Source organism: Panthera leo, chromosome B4, assembly GCF_018350215.1.
Source record: "Panthera leo isolate Ple1 chromosome B4, P.leo_Ple1_pat1.1, whole genome shotgun sequence".
Taxonomy (NCBI): domain Eukaryota; kingdom Metazoa; phylum Chordata; class Mammalia; order Carnivora; family Felidae; genus Panthera; species Panthera leo.
In genome coordinates this window covers 127,463,329-127,486,341 of record NC_056685.1, presented here as the reverse complement: position 1 = coordinate 127,486,341, position 23,013 = coordinate 127,463,329, and the positions used below count along the sequence as shown (strand labels likewise).

At 42.8% G+C, this 23,013-nt stretch overlaps 1 protein-coding gene across 1 annotated transcript in view; it reads left to right on the top strand.

Annotated features, from left to right (window-relative positions):
* LARGE1 (LARGE xylosyl- and glucuronyltransferase 1) overlaps nucleotides 1-23,013 on the top strand; it is a 539,877-nt gene that overhangs the window by 452,340 nt on the left and 64,524 nt on the right. Inside the window, exons 8-9 of the mRNA XM_042947656.1 lie at nucleotides 5,134-5,246; nucleotides 6,949-7,074. Of these exons, the coding sequence (XP_042803590.1) occupies nucleotides 5,134-5,246; nucleotides 6,949-7,074 (239 nt within the window). The remainder of the gene's footprint in view (nucleotides 1-5,133; nucleotides 5,247-6,948; nucleotides 7,075-23,013) is intronic.

Sequence of the window (23,013 nt, the reverse complement as noted above, 5' to 3'; positions counted from 1 at the left end):
CTGTCTCTACCCCTCCCCTGCTCATGCTATGTCTCTGAAAAATAAATAATTGTTAAAAAAAATTTTTAAAAAGACTTTGCTGTATTTCTAAAACAAACAAACAAAAAAAAAACTTAAAAAAAAATCAAGACATACATACATACATCCCATAGACCTTGCTGGCACAGGGGATACACTGGCTTCATTAGTTCTAATGTTCTAAGATAAAGACCCTTTTCTAGATGGGGCAGTGGGAGACACTTACCATGACATTGGAAAGTCACTTCGTAGCACCTCACTTCCCACGTCTATCCAGAAGCGATGATGAGTATAGCCTGTCTCCTTTCTAAGGATATGGTGGAGTCAGAAGTGGATAAATGTGGAAACTCTTAAATGCAGAAGCTGACAGTGAAGTTCATAAGCTTTATAACATGTTCGTTCACGAGTTTTGTTTGTTTTGGATTCTGATTGAATCAGGGATGGGCAGTAGTATATTTAGTAAACATTCTGGATTCTGATGAGAAAACCAAACTGCATATTGGCTTGTCAAGTTTGCAAAGAGAGAGATAGTTAAGTGGCAAAGTGCGATTGATTGTGCCAGCTTTACTGCATAATCTGATGGAAGGAAAAAAGTAAATGTGTGGCTGTAATTCCTGTGGAATTATAATTCCTGGCTAAGGAATTACAGCTTGTTCTTTAGGCTTCCTGAGATACTAGAGGCCTTTGAGCCTGTGAAGTGACCTGATAAAGCAACATTTCAGGTTGGCTTTTCTGAAACAGACCCAGTTGTGGTCATTCCCTTGCTCAAAATCTTTCGCTAGCTCCCAAGTGCCCTCAGCAGGACTTTCCAACCAGTGTGGCACACGTGGGTAATAGATGTGCCAAAATAGTGATCCCATCAGCCACTGGGGCCCCTGAATGGGGCCTGGAGCAGCCAGACCCCTGGGTCAGCCTTTCCAGCCCCAAGCAGGTTGTAAGGATCTCATGTTCTATGTAAGAAATGACATGAAAATGGTTGGAAAGCACCTCTTTCACAGATACGAGCCCTTCGTGATCCATCCCTGCTCACGTGTTCAAGGTCATGTCCTGACATTTGCCCCAAAACACTCTATTTCAGCCATCCAGCCATCATATACACCTGTTCCCACACGTCTTACTACTCTGCCTTTGTCCGTGTTTCTTCAGATGCCCCCCTCGTGTCTGCCTGGCCTGATCATAGCGCAGGCTGACCACCCCCCCCCCCCCCCCCGCCACCCTCCCCAGACTCTCTTAATGAACAGTGCACGTTCTCAGTGTTCACAGCCCTGGCCTTGAATCATGATGCTTAATGTGTCTTCCACAGATGGGCATGACCAAGACTAAATGCTCTCCATCCAGTAAATATGTGTTGAATTAATATTTTGAATAAACCCAAGAAATTGGGAAAAGTAGGGAAGAAAAACATGTACAGGTCTGTTTCAGTTGTTTGCACAAAATAGGTGCTCAATAAATAACCACCGAATGAGTGAATAAAGGAAGAGATGCAAAAGCCATTTAAAAAAAATTTTTTAATCTTTATTTATTTTTGAGGGAGTGAGAGAGAGACAGAGTGAGAGCAGGGGAGGAACAGAGAGAGAGGGAGACACAGAATCCGAAGCAAGCTCTAGGCTCCCAGCTGTCAGCACAGAGCCCAACGTGGGGCTCAAACCCACTAACCGTGAGATCATGATCTGAAGACACTTAACTGACTGAGCCACCCAGGCACCCCTGGTTTTTCTTTTGAGAGAGAGAGACACAGAGAGACAGAGTGTGAGGAGGGGAGGGGCAGAGAGAGAGGGAGACAGAATCTGAAGCAGGCTCCAGGCTCCCAGCTGTCAGCACAGAGCCCGATGCAGGGCTTGAACCCAGGAACCGTGAGATCATGACCTGAGCCGAAGTCAGACGCTCAACCGACTGAGCCACCCAGGCGCCCCGCAAAAGCCGTTTTAAATGTAGCATCTGTGGGATGCTGCAATGGCCCAAACACGAGAGGAGAGAGAGTAGTTTGAGATGTTTCGGGGCACATGGCACCATCAACACAGCGATCCTTGCACAGTTTTGGAGGCTGGACCCCAGCTCACCTCTCAGCCATGTGCCCCACAAATTGAGATTAGGATGCTTACTGCAGCATCGTTTGTAACAGGAGAAACAAAGGAAGCAGCCAGAATGTTGTTCAGTCAGGCAATGCATAAATAACTTGTGGTATATTTTTACAATGAGTGAAGTGATTGCCATGAATAGACTAGATATTGCAATCTTAACATGGTTAAGTCTTCAAGACGTAATGTTGGGTGAAAAGGTAAATGAGAATTGAGAAATGAAATACTCTAAAGGCATCATAGATTGTTAATTAATATATGCACAGAGAATAAAACTATAAAAATATGCATGGAAATGAAACCCAACCACCTCAGGATGGTGGTTACCCTTGGGAGAGAGAGAGAGAGAGCCAGAGTGGGATGAAGGAGCTTTTGATTTATCTATAATGTTTTATTATTCACAGCAAATGTGGCAATATATTAGTATTTATTAAATTGGGGTGGTGGGTATTTGTCCTATTAGTTTCTAGACTTTTCTGGTGGTTTGAAATAGTTCATGCTTTTAAAAATCAACATGACAACACCCAGCGCTCATCCCAACAGGAGCACTGGGTGTTGTATGGAAACCAATTTGACGATGAATTTCAAGAAAAAAAAAAAAAAATCACATAAAAAAAAAAAAAAAGGCTAGGTAACTGGGAGAATAACCCCACATTTCTGCATTTAGTCTTCTGGTCTAGACACTTGCCTGTCTTCCACTAGTCTGGGAAATGGGGTGGAATCACATTGGCCACAGAGGACTTGCCAAGTCTTAATACCCATTAAAAAGCATTAGTTCTCAGGTCAGTCCCCTGAGACTGATAGATCTCCCATTGACATCTCTAGAGGCTTCAAAATGTGCATTAATATTCTCCATCTTGTTTGTAGCCTCCACTCCCTTCCCATTTTTTCTGTATATTAGAGCACCTATCCAACCTAATTAGGATTAGTTTCTACAGTAAGATGAAATTGTTTTACGTGTTAGGGATCTATTTTCCTGAATCTATCACTATATTCTCTTGGTTTGTAACTCTGTAAATTTTTTCTTTTCTTTCTCCACAAGAAGCAAATAATATGCTTATGGTGAATTTTACTATTTCTGAAATTGCTTCTGTGAACAGTTTCAGTGCCTGCACTGACTGGCGAGGGTCAGCTGTGTGCCCGGTCTTCCCAATGGGGTGTTCAGTGAGATTACTTTGGTAGTTTGAAATCAGCCACGATAGGAGAATTTACACCATAGGAACCAGCAGATGCTACAAATCACGTTTTCAGAGTCCCCACCCCCACCCCCCCGGGAGCTTGTGGCTAAACATTTACCAGTGTACCATGAATGGATATAACAGCTTTCTGAGTTGCACAGGGCAAGTAGCATTTTTCTCATTTTACACATATAGAAACCAAAGGTCACCAAAGGGAAAAAGTCTTGGCCCAAGTCCCTGAGCTCTGGTGCTGAGGCTTCGGTTTTTGTGGTGTAGATGAGGGAACACCAGCCTTGGAGCCAGGCAGATCTGAGTTTGAAGCTGGTGTAGCTTCTCTGGTACTGTGAATTGTTCCAGCTTCTGACTTAGTTTCTCAGTTTCCCCACCTAAGAAATAAGGATGACAATATCTAACCTGCAGTGATCTTGGGAGCAAAAAGGGAAAAGATACGTGCAAAAACTGAGCAAACCATAAAAGATGTGCAAAGGATATAATTTGACCCTTTGGCTTAACGAGTTCAGATCTGTGTATTACCCCATTATTACCGCTACCATATATATATATATTTTTTTTTCTTATTTCATCTTTACCTGACCAAACACCTTTGACTAAATGGTGAATTTACTTTTTTTCTCCAAATATGTGCCACTGGAATAGGTTTAAAAAAAAAAAAAAAAAAAAACTCCCAGAGTTGACATTTATATTTGACTTGGGGAATCAGGTTCTCTCCAAAACTCTTAGAAATGTATGTACTAGGTATCAACTCAGATCATTTGTCAACTGCCTGGAGTTTTCTCCGCTGAGCTTTCTGCTGAGCTCAGCATCCTGAGGAGGATTGATTTGGGAGCCCATGGGTGCTACAGTTCCATCCACCAAATTAACTGCAGTGGCCTGCAGGGAAATTCTCTTGGTTCCTCGTGTTCTGTGCTCTCTGTGCATTCTCTATATGCTCTAACTGATCTGGAAGTAGACAGCTGCTTCTGAGTCATTCAGCAAAGCCAAAATGTGCTTTTCTAGTTCATTTTTACTAGTTAATTTTTACCTGAGTAATAAATTGAGTTGTTTTAACATTAAAAAAAAATAATAACAACAGCAGGGTATGCAATGGCAGTTTGTCTCACGACACAACCCCCCATTGACCCAGGTCCCTCCCCGTAAAAACTAACAAAAGAAAGATGGAGTGCATCTTAGAGCATCAGCACCACCTTCACTGTAGTTTACATCTGTGTTCGTTGTGGGGCCCAGAGAAGACTTTGGAAATCAGAACACTGAAGCAAGCTCCCATGGCTTGTCAATAAATGCAAAGCAAATCAGCCAGTCTCACCTAGAAAAAAGTCACAGAGGAGCCGCTTTGTGTGTGTAAAGATAAACAGCATATAGTGTACAAACGCCTTCCATCATCTACACCTAGGGAGGTTGTCCTGTCTCTGGGGAAAAAACACAGGGAAGAACCAAATGCTTCTCGGGAGTGTAGTACGTATCAGGTGCAATACGAGGCTCTTTTCAAGATTAGTGTGGCAGAATCTCCATAGCACAAATGTACCGCTTTAACCTGCTTTAAGTGTGCAGTTCAGAAGCATTAAGCACATCGACGTCGTGCCACTGTCTCCACCTCCCCTCTCCAGAAAGTGCGAGGCTCTTCTGCCCATCTCACTTAGTGTCGGCCACAGCCTTCGATGCTATTGTCACGTTTTCCAGCAACGAGGATGTTCAGAGAGGCTGTTTGAAGTCTCATCCTGAGTCACTGGCAGAGCCTGGGATTGAACCCAGGTATGTTCGTCTCCAAGACGCGGACAGGTGTGTCTGTCTGTCTGTCTGACTGTCGTTTTTTCCTTCTTCCACCCTATGCTGTTGCCTAGGGGTGATCCTGCTGCTTCTGGACAAACTACGGAAGATGAAATGGGAACAGATGTGGCGGCTGACCGCAGAGAGGGAGTTGATGGGCATGCTGTCCACGTCCTTAGCGGACCAGGTGAGTGGCCAGGTGAGAAGGTGCAGTTGTTCCTGGACGCCCTGTGCGGTTTCTCCAGGAAGCTTGAAAGTAGAGGGGTCTGAATGGTGTCTCCACCTGTCGTGTGACCCATTCATCGCTTCCTTCAGCAGACCTTCACTGCACGCTGCGTGAGCCAAGGATGACGTTCAGAGACAGGATTGCAGAGGTAAATGAAGGACGTCGTCCTTGGCCTCAGAGAGCTTCTAGCTTATTAAAGGAGACTGATGAGGAGGCATTCGGAGGAGCTTGCTGTCTTCATCTTGGTGTGGGGTGCATAGAACACCACAGCACATTTCCCAGACAAGGTTACATTTGCTTTTCCGGCACATAGGGTCTAACTTTAAAAGCAATGCCTTTCACTTAGATCCTGTGCTATGACCCTATCCTCAAGGGAAATGCATTTAAATGGAAGAGACAAACTACCTGTCTTGAATAACCAGCTTCTAATCCAGGCGATCTGAAAAAGTCTGTGAACTCCACCAAACCATTGATGTGAATGCATAAAAATCCCATTCCTCATTTTTGCTAGCAAATGTAGGTGCCCGAGCCTTTGACCTTGGCTCTGCCAGGCTCGTGCATTTAGATTTTGAGTTCCCTGTGGTGTAGATGGCTGTGTTGAAACGGGGAGAAGACTTGTCTGGGTTCTCTGCGTTTTACCCTTTACTGTTCATCCAAAAAGAAAGTGCAGTCCCATGTTTTTGCCCGATGTTCAACTGTCTGAGTCACTGAATTTTTGTAAAGTTTTCTAATACAGAGGAAACAAGAAACTCTGTAGGGTGACTTTACTATTTTTTTTTTTTTTTTAGCATTGTTATTATTCAGTATTTCCCAAGCAGCCAGAAACTAATTTCCTTTTTCAAACATGAGATCTGGTATAATGAATGAGTTAAAAATTACCCAGGTAGCTGTTTTAAACCTGAGGGGAAAATTGTCCTCCATCATCATATTTTAAGTCAGGTCACAATGACTCCAGCATGTCCCCAAAAGCTAGCAGTTGCATATCTGTGTCCAATGAGGGTAGTTTATCCAGTCATCTCCTTCTGCGAAGGCACATAATTCACCCCCCGGCACCAGCTGTCAGCAGCTAGTTAATAAGTGTGGTCTGGTGCGACGAGAGCTTGGAGAAAAGCCCAAAAGAAGGAAAACTCCCTAGAAAAGTCGGAGTTGGATTTGGAGGTGGGGAGAGCGTCCTCGGGCACCATGGCCTGCAGGAGTCCAAGGCACATCCATCATCGAGTCCCCGCCAAAAGCCCCAGGAAGAACTGATGAAACAAGATCTATAATTTGTCTCAGCCCCTGAATGAGCAGAGCAGTTGTCATCATGCAGTTTCCTCTCCAGGAGGCCCAGGATGGATGACACAGGGCTCCTGGATGAGGTGGGAAGAGGGGTGGAAAAGTGACTTCATTTCATCTGTGCTGGCTCCGGTATGAAAGACCAGCCATGTCTGCTCCCACGTCCCCTTGCCGGATGGCGCCTCCTGAGGCCAGAGAGCCCATGAGCTTCAAGCACGCGTGGGGCGCTCCCCTGTCCGTTCCAAGGGGAATGCCTCACAGCGCAAGCCAGCCTGTGCTCAGAGCAGGAGCCTAAAGAGAGGCCTTTGCACAGGAGGTGCTGTGCCCGTGAGCTGGCCTCCTAAGTGAAACGCTCCTGAACATTCTATCTCTGGCTTTTATCTCCCAGGATATTTTCAACGCTGTCATCAAACAGAACCCCTTCCTCGTGTATCAGCTCCCCTGCTTCTGGAATGTGCAGCTGTCGGACCACACCCGCTCTGAGCAGTGCTACAGGGACGTGTCTGATCTAAAGGTAGAGGAAGGACAGGTTGCAGTGGATGCAGGGCCCATGGCCGGAGGTGGAGGGAGGTGTCCTGCGGTGGTGGCCGGTGGACGGAAGCCAGATGGGGAGGGCTCTTCGGGGGATGAATGGCTCTGAGCTTTGTGTGCATGTGGTGAGAGAGATAAGGACACAGAAGAGCAGAGAGAATATGCTTTTCTCCTTTGTTTTCTTTTTTTCTCTTGTTTGGGCTTTCTAGAAAGTGTAAGAACCAGCTTGCGTGGTTATTCTTCTTGCCACCTGCTGCTGGCTGTTTTGGTTCCTGTCCGCTCCCCAAATTCAGTCATTTAATTGCAACAAAAACATTTATTGAAGGACTACTCTGTGCCAGGTGCCATAGATACGGATGGGAATAACTTACTTCCTACTCTCAAGTCAGTCGTGGCTAGGGGAGAGACACATGTGAGGAAATGAATGTAAAAACGCCTGCCAGGTGCTGTGGTGGGGTGGGGTAGGGGTGGGAACGCCAGCACAAATGTCTCATTCTACCTCAGGCAGCGGTGACAGTGACAGAAAAGCCTTCAATGTTGGTCTCTAGGTACTGGACATAGTGGTAGGGCCGGGACATAGAAAGAGTAATGCAGAGGCTGCTTTTAGGTGACCAGCCCGAACAATGGAAACCTGAGTGAGGTACAAGGACCCGCAGTGACCCCGCAACCCCCTGACCAAATACAAACAGGCCCATCAGGTGATTCACCTCAAGATAGCCCTAAGTCCTAGCTGACCAATGAGTTACTAACATCTGGACACCGTTACCAAAAAAGGAAAATTCCATATTCCCCATACCTCCTCGTCTTCCTCCTTTAACTACAGCCCCCCCACGACTGCTTTGCATCAGATGGTCTCTGCTTTCCTGTCCTGCCCACCGCTCCCTTGAGGTGTATTCAGTAAACTTCTGTGTCCTTTGTTCTGCCTTCGGTGAATTCTTTTCACCACCCTGCAGCCAGCTTCCACCTGATTGGGTTGTCCCACATTGGGTGCCCCCCCCGCCATCCAATTGGGAGACTCCACGTTTGGTGGCCTGTATGGAGAGCCCTTGAGCATCCCCCCACACAATGAAGAAAACAGGATGTATGAGTTATCTGCTGCCATAGTCTAATAGTGGCTTAAATCAATAACCATTTATTTAGTTGAGGAGTTTGCAGGTTGGCGGGATGGTTGTCTGATTTTCATTGGCCTAACCAAGTGTCTGTGATCAGCCTCGGATCCGATGGCTGGTGGCTGGGATGACCTGGTCCTCCTCCAGTGTCTGCCATGTCCCATGAGCAGGCCAGGCTGGTTTGTCATAGCAAAGCAGAGGTGGGAGAGGAAGTCTTAGTGCTTGCAAGGAAAGCTTGAGCCCTTGCTGCTGATATCCTGTCGGCCAGAGTACCCATAGGGCTGAGCCCAGTTAAAGGGTGTGTCAGAATATGCTACCTGCAGAGGGAGGAGTGAGGAACCGACCTCATCTGATAAGTGACAGAACAAGGACTTGAACCCAGGCCTGCCTGACAGCAGGTGTGTTTGCTTCTCTGGCTGTATCAAACAGGAAGCAGACACCTATAACCATCAACAGTTCATGTCACTTAAAATGTGTAGCCATTGCCCACGTGACACTGCAGTAACAATAGTTTCAAATTTTTACTTTTTTTTTTTTGACATGTATTTATTTTTGAGAGAGAGAGAGAGAGAGAGAGAGCACTAGCAGGGGAGGGGCAGAGAGAGAGGGAGACACAGAACCTGAAGCAGGCTCCAGGCTCTGAACTGTCAGCTCAGAACCCGACATGGGGCTCAGACTCCCAAACCATGAGACCATGAGACCAAAGACATCAGTCTTTTCCAAGTAGGTATGTGTTGTATCTCATTTATTGTCCTCAGGCACATAGAATTTTGTACACTTCTGTTGCTGAGCCATTGCTGTTAGTTCAGTTGTTTTCAATTTTCACAAAGATAAACTGTGTTGTAATGAACAGTCTAAAGTTAGTGAAATTACATAGTCAAGAAGAAAGAACTTCTTTTTGTTTTTTCACTGCTCTTGAAGTTCATTGCAAAATCTTAGAAAGTGTTTAAAACAGAAGTGCCTCCATTGTTGAATCTTTCAACCAACTTTTATGCAGTTTCACTATGTCATGTGTTTCTTAGACATAAAGAAAATATATGAAATACTCAGGAATATTTCTAAGACTGTCAAGAACTAGAAGTTTAAAAGAGAAAGCAAATAAAACCAGCCCTGTAGAGAACACCAAAAATACTGGATAAATAATTTTTTTTAATGTTTTGAAAGCATAGTAGATCAGTCCATAAAGTAAATGAAGTAAGGAGAGACCAGACACATGATAAAATATGGATCCAGAAGGATAAGCAAAAAGCAGCTGGATCTGACATTTGCTGGGTATCTGCTGACCGTTGGTAGCTGGAGCCCTGGCTTAAATGTAGGTAACTATATAATTTAAACAAAGGAACGCTATTATTAGTTACACTGGGACATTAGGCCTAAATCAAAGTCAGGCAAACCTATGTACAACCATTCTATTGGAAGGCTGTGTGTTGGAATTTGGGTCTCAACCCCAAGAAAGACAATTAAAAGATCCTTGCTGAAGTCAAGATCCAGGAAAAGTGATATCCTCAATGGATAACACGTTTAAAAATATCCATAGAAGAAGATGATAGTGATTGTTACATGTTTTATCCTAGGCTTTAGGTAAAATAAGAGAAATGTTTCCAATGGGAATCTCTAATTTCAAGCCTGTGCTCATATTAATTGATGGACTAAAATTATATGTGTGGGGCAGAAATAGAAAAAAATGAAAATGTGCCAGGTGCCTGGCAGAAATAAACAGAAATATGATCTAGAAGAATGCTTTCAAAAACAAGAAAGACTTCAAAGAATTCTTTAGGTGACATTTCAAGAAAAATGAGTTCTCATTCAGTAATCATTAAACATATAGGGAAATCAGCTACCAGGAGAAAGGGCAGAGACTATAGAACTAATCTCAAAAACTTCAGGTAGTAGACTCATCAGATATAAAACAGAAGAATTGTCATTATGTGTAAGTAATAAAAGAGAATTAATAGGATGGAAGAACAAGAGATTTTTGAAGGCAAACAGACGTATTTGGATCAAATAGTACTTTTGGAAGTGAAAAATATAATTACTGAGATTTCAAATTGAAGGAATGTGTTAAGCAGTAAATTAGACCCAGGTAAAGAGAGAATTAGTGAACTAGAAGAGAGAACTGAAGAAATCATCCAAAACCGAGCACACAGGGAAAAAGAAAAACAGAGAAATTAAGATATCCAGATATGTCTAATTAGAATGTTAGAAGGAGATAATAGAGAAAATTGGAAGTGAGGCATCTTTATAGTGAATGGGAATTTTCCAGAACTGTTAAAAGTAGCCACAGATGCAAGCAGTTTAAATTAAGAGAAAGCTATACTTAGACCTACAGTAGTAAAATTGCAGCACCCTACTGTGACTTTTTTAGAATAACCAAGAGAGAAAAAAACAGATTCTCTACGAAGACATTTCATGGGTGGGAATGAGAGTTTTTATCAGCAGCAGTGCAAGCCAGAAGAGTGGAAGTAATACCTTCAGGGTGCGGGGTGACAATAACAATATGTATACTTAGCAAAACAGCCCTTCAGACATGAGAAAAGAGTATTCAGATGAGCGAAAGCAAAGAGAATTTTCCGCGAACATACCTCTGTGAAGAAACTTCTAAAGGATTTACTTCGGGAATAAGGCGTGTGATTCCAGATCCAAGAAGGAATGCTGAACAAATTAGAAACATGTAGGGATTTCATTCAATAATTTCTAAATAGTAGTCGTAGGAGTAGGAATAATAATACCATGTAACTGTGATCTTAAAAAGGTTATACCTAAAATATCAGACAATGACATCATGTAAGTCAGGAGGGAAGCGATGAGAATTCAGGTATTCTGGAATCAGAGTTTTGTTGAGAAAGGGAATGAGATAGTAATTTTAGCTGCTAAGTAGTTGTATGTGTTAACCATTCAAGCTGAAGCCCGGAAAAGAATGGGGAAGAAAAGTGCATAACTTACAAGCCTGTGATGGGTAGGATGGTAAATGGAACTGGAAAAAACAAAACCAACCAAAATATCTCCATCATTAAAAAAAAAAGTGACAGCATAGAAAAAGTGGGGGGAAATAGAGAGCAAGAAATCAGATAGAGGTGCAAATATATCAGTAAGCAAATAATTGCAACCTAAGTTTGAGAATGAAAAGACCAATTGTCAGACTGAACAGGAAATAGTGTGCAACATATGCTGTTTATAAAAGACACACCTAATGTATAACAACTTGAACAGTTGACAATGCAGAAAGAATGCCAAGATAACTGTGTTGGTGTCAGACAGAGCATCGGTAGGTGTAGAGATGATCACAACTTAAAAATTAAAGTTCACCAAGAAGATACAGGAACTCCAGACTTGTATACATTTCATACAGTGGCATATATATACATGAAATGAACAAAATCCTACATATGTATAATTTACCAAAACTGACCTAAGGAAAAAATATCAATTCTGGATTACCTTCTAGCCATTAAACCCTCTTACAAAGTACACACCATCCCTAGATGGTAAATAGAGATTAAGTTATACCAATTTTTGTAATCAAAAATTCCCATTTTAAGTAAATTTCCAGAGAATAGGAAAAAAGGAACACTTTTAACCCATTTAAAAGACCACAGTATCCTCAATACCAAAATCAGATGAGGAGAGCACAAGAAAAGAAGACTGTAGGCCTGTAGCACTCATGAATATTGAGATGCAAAAACCTTAAGCAAAATATTAGCAAATCGAATTCAGCCATGTAGAAAATAGATAATACATCATGGCCAACTTGGCTTTATTCCAGGAAAGACAAGAATGACTTAACATTGAAAAATCCACAAGTATCATTCAGCATGTTAATGGATTAAAGGAGAAACACCACATAATCATGTAAATAGATGCAAGAAAGTTATTCGATAAGATTAAATATTCATTTATGAGAAACACTCTCATAAATAGTATCCATTGAAAACCTACAGCAAAGTTTTGCTGAGCATTTGCTTAGAGATGTGCTAATTAATAAAAAAAAAGAACAGAGAGCCCACACAAATGGGAATGTGATCTATAAAGAGATGGCTTGCTGGCCATCGGAGAAAGCATGTAATCGTCCACAAATGGTGTTGAAGCACCTTGATTATCCAAGTGGAAAAGTGAAAATTGGTCCATGCACAAAATTAATCCTAAGGGATTAGAGACTTAAAACTAAACCAAATTAAGCTTTAATTTAAAAAAAATTTAGGTAACTGGCCTATGACCTCAGAGTTGGGAAGAATGTATTCAACAAGACAGCAAAAGCATATGTCACAAATGAAAAGATCCGTGAATTCAACCACATTGAAATTAATAATTCCCGTCAAAGTAGCGTCAAAAGGAGAAACGAAAAAGACATTTCAACACAACTGACAATGGACTAGCAAACTAAACACACAAATAACTCTTACTAATTAATAAGAAAAATATGTAAAAGATATAAACAGTCATTTCACCGATTGTGAAGAAAATGGCCAATAAACACTTGAAAAGATGTACAGCTTCTTTATTAAATCCTGGAAGTGAAAATTAAGACCACATATAATTTCACCCCCACCAAATTAGAAGAGTGGTATTGTCAAGTCTCAGCTGATCTGTAGGAAGTGTCCAGTCCTGTTGACAGAAGTGTCAGTGGATACAACAAAATTGGAAAAACACTTTGGCACTTGACCAGGCAAGTCTCCTTGATAGGAGACTTCTAAACTCTCAAGTCCTATTTTCATATAGGATAAAAATAAAAACATAAATAAAATAAAAACATAAAGACACACAAAAAGAATAAGAACATAAAAATTCTACAAAAACCAGTGCACCTAAAAACCTTGGCAGCCCTTAAAAAGGAAGGAAGTTCAGACACGTGCCATAATGTGGATGAACTTTGAAAAAATGCTAAGTGAAATAAACCAGAAAAAAAGGGAAACTATTGATGATCTCATTTATATGAGATACTTGCAGTAGTCAAATTCACACAGAACAGAAGCAGAACAGAATGATTACCAGGGGCTGGGTTGAAGGGAAAACATGGAATTAATGAGTACAGATTTCCATAGGAGATACTGAAAGAATCCTCAAAATGGATGGTGGTGAGGGTTGCATAGCAATGTGAATACACTTCGTGGCATTGAACTATACCCTTGAAAATGGTTAAATTGGTAAATATCATGTACATTTTATCACTAAAAAGAATTCAGGGGTGGGGAGGACTGTGGCAGGTGTCTTGTATAATTAATTGATTGTTTTTAGCAGGATTAGTATGAGTTTCATTAAAAAAAAAACCGGACAGGTATTCATAAGCCAGTGTATTTGACGTTGTTATCAGAGATTCTAAATTGGCAGCCACAAAAGGGACAAGGAAAGGGACCATAAAATAGAGGAGATCTCCTCTGTGAACCTTCAACTTAGACATTTCATAAATGCCAACAAAGCTAGCTAGGCGTCCAAGTGAAAGTGTGTCACATCTGTCCCTCACAGTCATACCAATGCATTTGTGCATTTACTGAGTGGTTACTATATGCCAGACACTGTCACAGGCACTGGTGATGCTATGGGAAACAAAACAGACAAAGCCATTGGTCACATAGAGACAGATAGATAGATAGATAGATAGATAATATATCACGGCCAACTTGGCTTTATTCCAGGAAAGACCAGAATGATTTAACATTAGATGTTGATGTAGCAGGTGGTGACACCACTTTGACATTGCTTAGTGGTTGCTTAATTATTGTCACTTTGAAACTATCAAACAAAATAATTTGTGAACCAACTCTTTTTGGCAGCCTATTCTACGTACAAGTAGAGGCCTTTGTATCAAATAGCAAAATCAGGAAGACAGAGTCAAATCAGATTAACTCCTATCTTTTTAGATAAACCATAAAAAAAAATCTGAAAGTCATTTTACCCACTAATACCTTTTCCACCAAAATCTTACACAGAACCCTAAAATACAGCCAGTCCGTAAAAGTGGGGAGAGGGTTAAGGGATGAAGGAGAAGGGCTGGCAGCCCAAGTTTCACCCTTTGGGTGATATCGGGGCCTGTACATTGCCATGGAGCCCGAGGGCCTGGTTTAATGACACAGTGTGTCTATAGGTCCCTCCAGGCCAACCTGGGCCTCAGATTCCAGGTAAAGGTACATCTTTGTCATTTTCTTTCTTCTCATTCTGTCTCCTTCTTCTCCCATCCTTTCTTTCATCCATCATGTTCAACAGGAATGAAGGACCTCCTGTTTGCTGGGTACCATGTTCCCCCTGGGGAGTATACAGAGGTGCCCTGAATGCTGTTCTCCCTCAGCTCACGCTCCAAAGGGTAGCCAACCTGAGAAGCCCACCTGTGGGTCACCCAGGGCACCTGTGCTGGGTCAGCTGATTGAAAATGTCGCTTCAGGCAAGATTCCTAAAAATAGGTTAACCTTGATTAGCTTGTCTTTTCAACCAAGGCCAGGTTTTCTCGTCTGCTGATTGTGCTGTATTATCCTGCATAGACATCTCTCATTATCCATCTTCTGTGGTTCTCCGATGCCTTTCCTTGAAGGGCGAGCAAGAACTTAAGGACTCTTACAAAGCAGGTGAAGGACAGTCCTAGATTTGTATGGTCTCTCACCCACAACTAATCTGACAGCCATTTTTTAAGGGACTTTTTTTTTTTTTAATCAAGTTGTCCCAAAGCTTTGGCTTGCCTTTCGTGGAAATAGCAACTCTTTTTGCATTCTCCTAATTCAGAGAATATTTGAATACATACATTTCCACTTACATTATAAATAAAAGTGGTATCAAAACACATTTGGCAACACACAGCTCACTGTTGGTAAGCATAAAGCTCACTCTGTAGGAGCAGACGTACTCCCACATCCTACCAGACAGGAGCTTACCAGCCTTGGGCATCTATGCTGCCCTGGGTGTCAGTAGAGAAATTTATGCTAAGAAGAGATTGGTTAAGGACACAACTAAGGGAAAAGTGGTTTCACTGAGAAAGGGGAAGAAGCATATGGGCTTTTGGAGCCAAACAATCCCTTACACTCTAATGCCTGTTCGACCTCTTACCAGCTGAAGGACTTGTATAAACCACGTACATTCTCCCCATGTCAGTTATGTTCTTGTAAAATGGAGGCCATGATTTTTGGCCCTGTTATCAACCAGGCCCCTTGAGTACTCTGTAGAAATGCACTTGACTTTTTACTTCAGTCTTTGTGTTTCAAAGACCTTCATTTTTATCTTTCAGTCCTAAAGCTTGATGACTCAACCTTACCTGGCTGAGTCTTAAATAAAAAGAGAAGGACCCAACGGAGCATTTGTTTGTCTTTTCACCCAGAGCACAAGCTCTTAGGAGATGAGCAAAAGGGCTGTGCATTGGCTGGGAGAAGGTAGATTGGGAGGGTAGCTATAACACTGTGTTCTAGTCTTTGAGTCTTCAGTAGGTGTTTAGAGAAGGAAGTCCTGGCCACAAACAGTGGGTGATGTTCAGGAGGTAGCAAGCAGAGCGTCCAGTCCTTGGGTCTATAAGAGTTACTGGAGCCCCAGGGCTGAGTAAGCCACAGCTCCTGGCGCTCAGGAGGGTCACAGTCTAGTGAGAAGCAAGCATTAAGCAAACAGAAGATTCCAAGTACAGCCTGCTAAGTGCTGCAGTGGAAGGAAGTAAAGGGGGCCTGGGAGAACCGGAGGAGGCCCCTCTTGGGAGAAAATGTGATGCAGTCTGTGTCTTGAGGGATTCTATAGGACATCCAAGCTCAGTCGTGATACCAAGTCTCTTCCTTCCTCGTCTTCTGCCCTCACGTCATTCCTCAGCCCCCAAACACCCTTGCCGCTCCTCTCCCCAGTCCTTCTGTGTAACCACTTTTCCTCCCCTGAATATGACCCTGGAGAATGGAAAGGAGCAGTAACCCCCATGCAAGTTAGGAATAGTGAACCAGGGGCTGGTAGATACTTGCCTAGCAGGGACCACAGCAGTGCTCCAAAAACATCTGCCCGGAATGCACTGATCCTTTCTGGGATTGGCAGGAAATGCCTCTCAGAGGAAGCAGGCTGTGGCCAGGACCTCAAAGGATGACCTGGAGTTTTCAGGTGGATGGGGTGGGGGTGGTGTGCCAGGCAGGGATCACTCAATCTTTACAGAAGTATCACGGGGTGAATTTTGGTCTGTTTTATACATTGGAAAATTAGGGATCATATGGATGAAGTCACTTAGTTGCTTGCCCAGAGTCACACAGCAAAATATGACAGAGCTGAGGTTTGAACTCACGTTGGCCTGACCCTAACTCTAGAGCTCTTTCCTCCGATACAGGGCTGAGTTCCCACCTTATTATAGTTTCCCAGGAAAGCATCTTACGTGAGATAATGCTTCTGTAGGATTATTCTGTGTGAGCCCTCTTTGCATTCAATGGCTTTTTGAGGGCTGACCCCAGGACAGAGACTCTCAATATCACATTGCCTCCTTGAAAGAACATTTGGATTTTAAGCAACAGAGTCAGAGACTGGATTTTTGACTGCCATCCATTCATACATTGGGAGCTGAGTACACTTAAAAGAAAAATCCTAAAGAGAAAAACCAAGAGAAAACGTGCCATCCATATGGAGAAACGATGCATGTGCCTAGAGGCAATCTGTACCATTTGCATAAAAGGAGTAGCACATAACTCAAGTTTTAAAACATTTTATAATACTTAGAGAGGTGTCAGTTTTCACATCTTTTGAGGAAGATGAGGGGCTGCCGTGCATTAGCATACTGAGTGTGCTGTAGCTGAGCAGACTACAGTGAAAAATGAGGCCGGGGAAGCCAGAGCGAGGGTAATAAGAATGATGAACGGTAAGGTTGATTTTGGAAGATTAGGATGGATCAGGAAGAAAAAACAGTTGCTGTGGGGGAGAAGATCTAAAATCTACAATTACCACCTCCCAGCCAGACCTCTCTTTACTCCAGGCCAAGGCCTGTTCAGTTTCATCGCATGACTCTAGTCCAAGGGGCTATGTATAAAGCAGTTGGTACCGAGCAGGGAGACACATAGTAAGCCTCGTTTCCTTCTTACCAATAATTAATAATTAGTAATGTTCCCACTCTCTCTTAGAGTCGTTTTCAGTCAGCTAGTGGGCATGTAAACACGGGATCTTCTTCCTCGTCTGTCCCAATGCCCTCATTTCACAGACCAGAAATAGGGACCTGAGGAGGGAAAGGGCTGTCCCCCGAGATTAAGCCCTGGTTTGTGGCACTTGGTCTTGGGCCCTACTAGTGTGCTGGAGAATGGCATACCCAGTGTTGGAGACTTTGGAGAATTTAAGTTTTTGGTCTTTTGTCTTCCTTCAACACTCACCCATTCTTTGCTCATGAGCTAATTTTCAGAACTTAACTCCTTTGGTTAGTGATTTAAGTTATCCATCATTGGCTTTTGTTATACGTAGCTGATGAAGTTGAGATGCAATTATTCCTGGAAACATCAACAACATTCCTAGGAGCAAGGTGTTGCCTCTGGAGGGTCTGCCCTATGTAGCACTGTTTGGGGTATGTATCCAAACAAGTCTAAGAATTGTTAATGGGATTACTTTAAACAGGGGGGAGCTGCGGGGGGGCTGCAGAGGGGGAGTTCCGTGTACTGTATATACAAAATAGCACATTATGAAGTCCTGCAGTAAGAAATCCTGATGGGATTGGTGGACCCTCAGCATTTCTGCGTCAACACACAGAACAGATCCCTTTGATCACAGAATATCTTGTGGGACTGGTTCCTTAAAAGCCCACTGTAAGAAAACACTTCCCTAAATAGTCTGGGCTCTCGAATGAAAAAGATTTTGAGAGAGGGAATTACCAATTAAGCAGTATTGGGTGGTTGTGGATATCAAACCACTGAAATTTCTAAGTATGTTGAAATGAGAGTTTTGATAGGTAGCACAGCATTTTTTTTTTTTACCTCAAAACCCCATAACAATGGCAACAATTTCAAACATTTACTTTCTAAAAGCCCTATCTATATCACATGTTCTTTCTAAAAGTAGTTACTTCTCCATTCATTACCTTGACATTGAAGGGTCAGATTAAAAGTGTATTTTTTTTTTCAAAAGTACGAGATAGCATACAAAAGATAACCGGTTTTTTTTTCATAAAAACATGCATAAATCACCTTTATGTATGCCTTCTAAAGGGCTTTGCTATGAACTCTGTATCTTACAAAAGATATCCATTGTCATTCCTGGTATCATTCCCAAGTATTGTAAAAATTCTATGATATTTTCAGTCTTGCCTTTATAAAAGTAACCAAATCAGTGACATTCAGTGTGCAGCTGGCTTCAAGCGCTTTGTTGCAAACTTTACTTCACTAATGCGGTGAAAGAATTCAGTATCACTTTGTAACCTTACTTGGAATCTGGTTATTCCAATTAAAGCAACTGTACCTTTCATACATGCACTTTCCATAAAAGCACTGTCATCATGAAAGCAGGAAGTTGCTGTTCAGATTATAACTTGTCTTTCTTTTAGTGCTCACTGGAAGGTTGGTCTTTGGGTATTTCGTTATCGAAACAGAATCTTGCAAATAGCCTAAGCTGACACACACCAGGATCCTCTATGCTTTGATTTAACTCGGTAGCAAATCTCCCATGTAATTTGTTCTCCTACGTGTATCTTCAGGCCTTCAGCATTTGTTTTCGTGACTCTTCTCACAGCATTTGCTGACAAAGGAATTTACTTCATTTGTTACTGTATTATCTTGTGTATTTTTTCAGCCATTTTTGCCTAGGCAGGAAAAACAAGTGTTTCCCTTATTGGATTTTATTATCTTTCATTGTTACGTATAAATCCCCAAAGGGACTGCTAAACTCTTTTCATGGGGGTTAGTGGAATGTTATAAAGTTCTAGACTGACTTTCACAAGACTTTAAACATCATCAAAAAATTATGGAGGCTTGTCTTCATATTCTGGATGCTTTGTTTTTAAATGTCTTGCTAATCATGCCTCTTTGTACTAACATCAAATGGTATCTCGAGGCATTATACACACTTGGGGTGAAGCTCTTCCTTAATGATAGTGGTTGTAAATCCATATTTGAATTAAATTTTTTTTTTTGTAGCTTCTTGTCAGATCTAATGAGGTAGACATTTCTGTACTTGGGAATGTAGCTAAGGAGGTGCTCATATTGGAAACAGAAGCATCAGCTTGGCTGTTTTCTTGCTGGTCACCTGAACTTGTCTCACTGGTGTTCTCAATCAGTCGATGCTTTGTAGGACTGTGTTTTGTTTTAAATATTTTTTTTTTTTTTTTATATTTGAGAGAGAGAGAGAGAGTGTGTGTGTGTGTGTGTGAGGGAAGGGCAGAAAGAGAGGGAGAGAGAAAATCTCAAGCAGGTTCCTCACTGTTCGCGCAGAGCCCAATGTGGGGCTCCATTCCACGAACCGTGAGATTGTGACCTGAGCTGAAGTCGGACACTTAATCAACTGAGCTACCCAGGCACCCTCTCTTTTGTTTTTAATACACCCTTTTGTTTGGAAGGATTTTTGAAAGAAAAGGTTGTAAAAGCAGTGCTGAGAGTCCTGTATCCCCAGCCATCTAGTGTCAGTTTCCCCTAATGTTAACATCTTACAGGATGATGGTGAACTGTCAAAACTGACAAACCCATGTTGGTAGATTGCTCCTCACTGACCTGCAGGCTTTAGGTGCATTTTGCCAGTGTTTCCTCAGTCTCCTCTAGCCTCTGACACCATCTTAGTTTTCCCATGTTTTTCATGACCGACCTTGATAGTTTTGAGCTGGACTGGTCAGGTATTTTATAAAACATCCCTCAAACTTGGTTTGTCCAATGTATTTTTTCTCATGATGAGACTGAGATTGTGAGTGTTTGGAGAGAGTATCGTACAGGTTAAGGGTGCCCACCCCCACAAGGGCATCACATCATTTCAGGGAGGACCTGCGTTTCACACACGACTTCACTAAGGGCTCTCTCTGTACTTGGTTAGGAGAGCATTTCCAGGTTTCTGTACCACAAGGTGATTATTTTCCCCTTTCATGCGTCATTTTTCGGAAGTGAGTCCCTACACCCACCCCACACTGGAAATGGGGAGATTAAGTTCTACTTCCCAATAAGGGATTTGAATCTACATGTTAGGGCTGTTCTGTAAGGAGATCTGCTTCTCTCCTCCATTTATATTTATTTATATCCATGTAGACGCATGTATATTTATTTTATACTTTGGGCTATCATGCAGGACTCCTTTTAAGCCATTTTTTCCATTTTGTGAGGGATATTTTAATTAAATATTGATATTATTAAATATTATTAAATGGGGGCGCCTGGGTGGCTCGGTCGGTTAAGCGTGCGACTTCGGCTCAGGTCACGATCTCAAGGTCCGTGGGTTCGAGCCCCACATCTGGCTCTGTGCTGACAGCTCAGAGCCTGGAGCCTGTTTCAGATTCTGTGTCTCCTTCTCTCTGTGACCCTCCCCCGTTCATGCTCTGTCTCTCTCTGTCTCAAAAATAAATAAATGTTAAAAAAAATATATTATTAAATGTACTAGCAATAGATATTAATGGTTGGTGGAACACTTACGCACACACATTTAAACTCCAATACGTCTCAAAATGTGACAGCTCCACATTCTGCCCTCTGCACTGACACTGCGAAATATGGGTACTCAAATGACATAGGAACTCATTCTCTCCCTTTCTCTGTCTCTCTCGGGCTGCCTGTGTTTCCGCAGGGTAACTTTTAGCAGTCCCCCCACCAGTAAGTATGCAGAAGTCAGTTCTTCAACAAATACGCGCTACGTGTGTGCTGTAGACCAAGCACTGCCCTGAGCACTGGTTGTACGGCAGTGAGTGAGACTGCATAGGCCCTGCTCTCTGTGAGGTTATGTGCCAGCACAGAATATAGATACCAAACAAGAAAACAGACGGTCAAATGGGGCATTCCAGGCAATCGAACTGGCTATGAAGAAATCAAAGCTAGTGATTTAACCATCACTGGCACTCATAATCCCAGTGTGGAGAAAGAGACCCTCTTTCAGTGCCTCAGCTGAATAACTCTGTTGATGCTTCTTAGGACACATGCCCACACCTGAACCCAACTCTTTGTTCTTAGGGATGGTCAGGAATGGCTCATTGGTCAGTGTGAGTCACATGCCCATGCTTCTGGCGTATCAGGCATGACTGATAGTCCCATGAGAATCATCCAAAGAGGACCAGGTCTGGTTCTGTGATGGAATGATGTAGGGCACAGAGAAAAGCAATAGCCATCACGGAAGGTGTCTGCTGGGAACCAGGAAGCCAGCTGCCTTTCCTGGAGCAGAGGTCCATATGGTGCCTGCCCTAAGGACATTAATTACCCTCTACGGGCAAAATCCCACTGGACTACAAACCCATCTGCTCCTCAACCAACCTTGGGAGAATCCCTCTGCTAAAGATCCATGCTGTCCCTACAGGTGGGATCTGCTTCCCTGTATCCTCCCTGTCCCCAGATCAATAGACACACTCCCCAGGAGGACACTGTGAGAAGTCTGTGAAATGTGAGTCAAGTCCTAGTAATTAGTTAATTTCATAGAGAGGAAGAATATGAGGCCAGTTATCATCCACAAGTCTTAAGTCAGGTGTCTGCAGAGAAGCCACATTAAGACAACACTCACTGAGGGACTCTTCAGTTTGGACGGCTTTGCCATTTCCTGCCGTCAGTGGTCCATCAGGAATTCCCCACACATACCAAAACCCAGTTCAAACTGATTATTAACTCCATTTTATAGCAAAAAAGAACTGAAAACATTGAACGTGATGAACATGAGAGAAGATGGCTAGACCTTCTCATGGATTCCTGACCCTGTCGTCCCTGAGCATTAGCAAGGGTATCCATTTTCCTATTGTTATTTTCCCCCTCCCTATCCTCTCCCTCCTCAGACAGCGAGAAATAATGTTACAGAGACAGAACAAGAGATGGAAGGATATAGGACAGGGCCTCGGATTCATGCAGGAGCCTACGTGTCTACCTTTTCCAGATGAGGAGACTAAATAATCGCTGAATTTGGTCTGTACTCTGCTCCTTTCATGGGTAATGATGCACTTTTGTCTGGGAAGAATTTTTTTTTCTTTCTGGGATTTGTAAGAACCAAGAAGCAACAAAGGACCTGTGTAAAAAGGAGACAAAGAGTCAACAGAGCCTTTGTGGCTTGAAATCTGAGTTTCAGACACACTGTTTTTGTTTAATAGCTACTTCCGGTAATTGTCAGGAATGGGAACAGAGAAGGACGAGAGCTGGAAAAGAATCTTCAACAGTTGGTGAGGGCAATAAAAGAAGGGAGGTGGATTCCATTGTCAGTCAACAAACATTGGCCAAGCCTGTCACTGCACATGCAGAGGTGGACAAACACAGGCCTCGCATTCAGGGAGCCAGCAGTCAGGCGGTTAGAGACTGAGGGATAGTGTCACTTTAAAGGACATCCCATGGGAACAAACAGAGTGTGTGTGTTCCACGCGAACTGAGCGCCAGTCTGCTCCAGACTCTGCAGTGGGCGCCTTGACATTTCTTGTCTCGTGGATCCTCTGAAGCAGGCATCAGATTGGAAAATCGAGGTTCATGCACATCAAGTTGTTTAGGGGACAGAGTCGAGAGGAAGCAGAGGTGAAATTTGCTTTGTTCCTCTGCCCATCAGCACTGCTCAGTGTCTGCTCAGTATGTTAAACCTATTTGCCTTACTGAGTAGTCCCTCTTCAAGCCTCTCCGTGTGGTCCGGCCAGGACCGCAGCTTCTTCTCTGGGCTGTGTCGTCCGACCCATCCTACCCTTCTGCCTCAGCCTGCGACCACCTGTAGTCCCTAGCTTCCATTCTTGTTTCTCGTTCCCCCTTCCCACACAGAGACTCCAT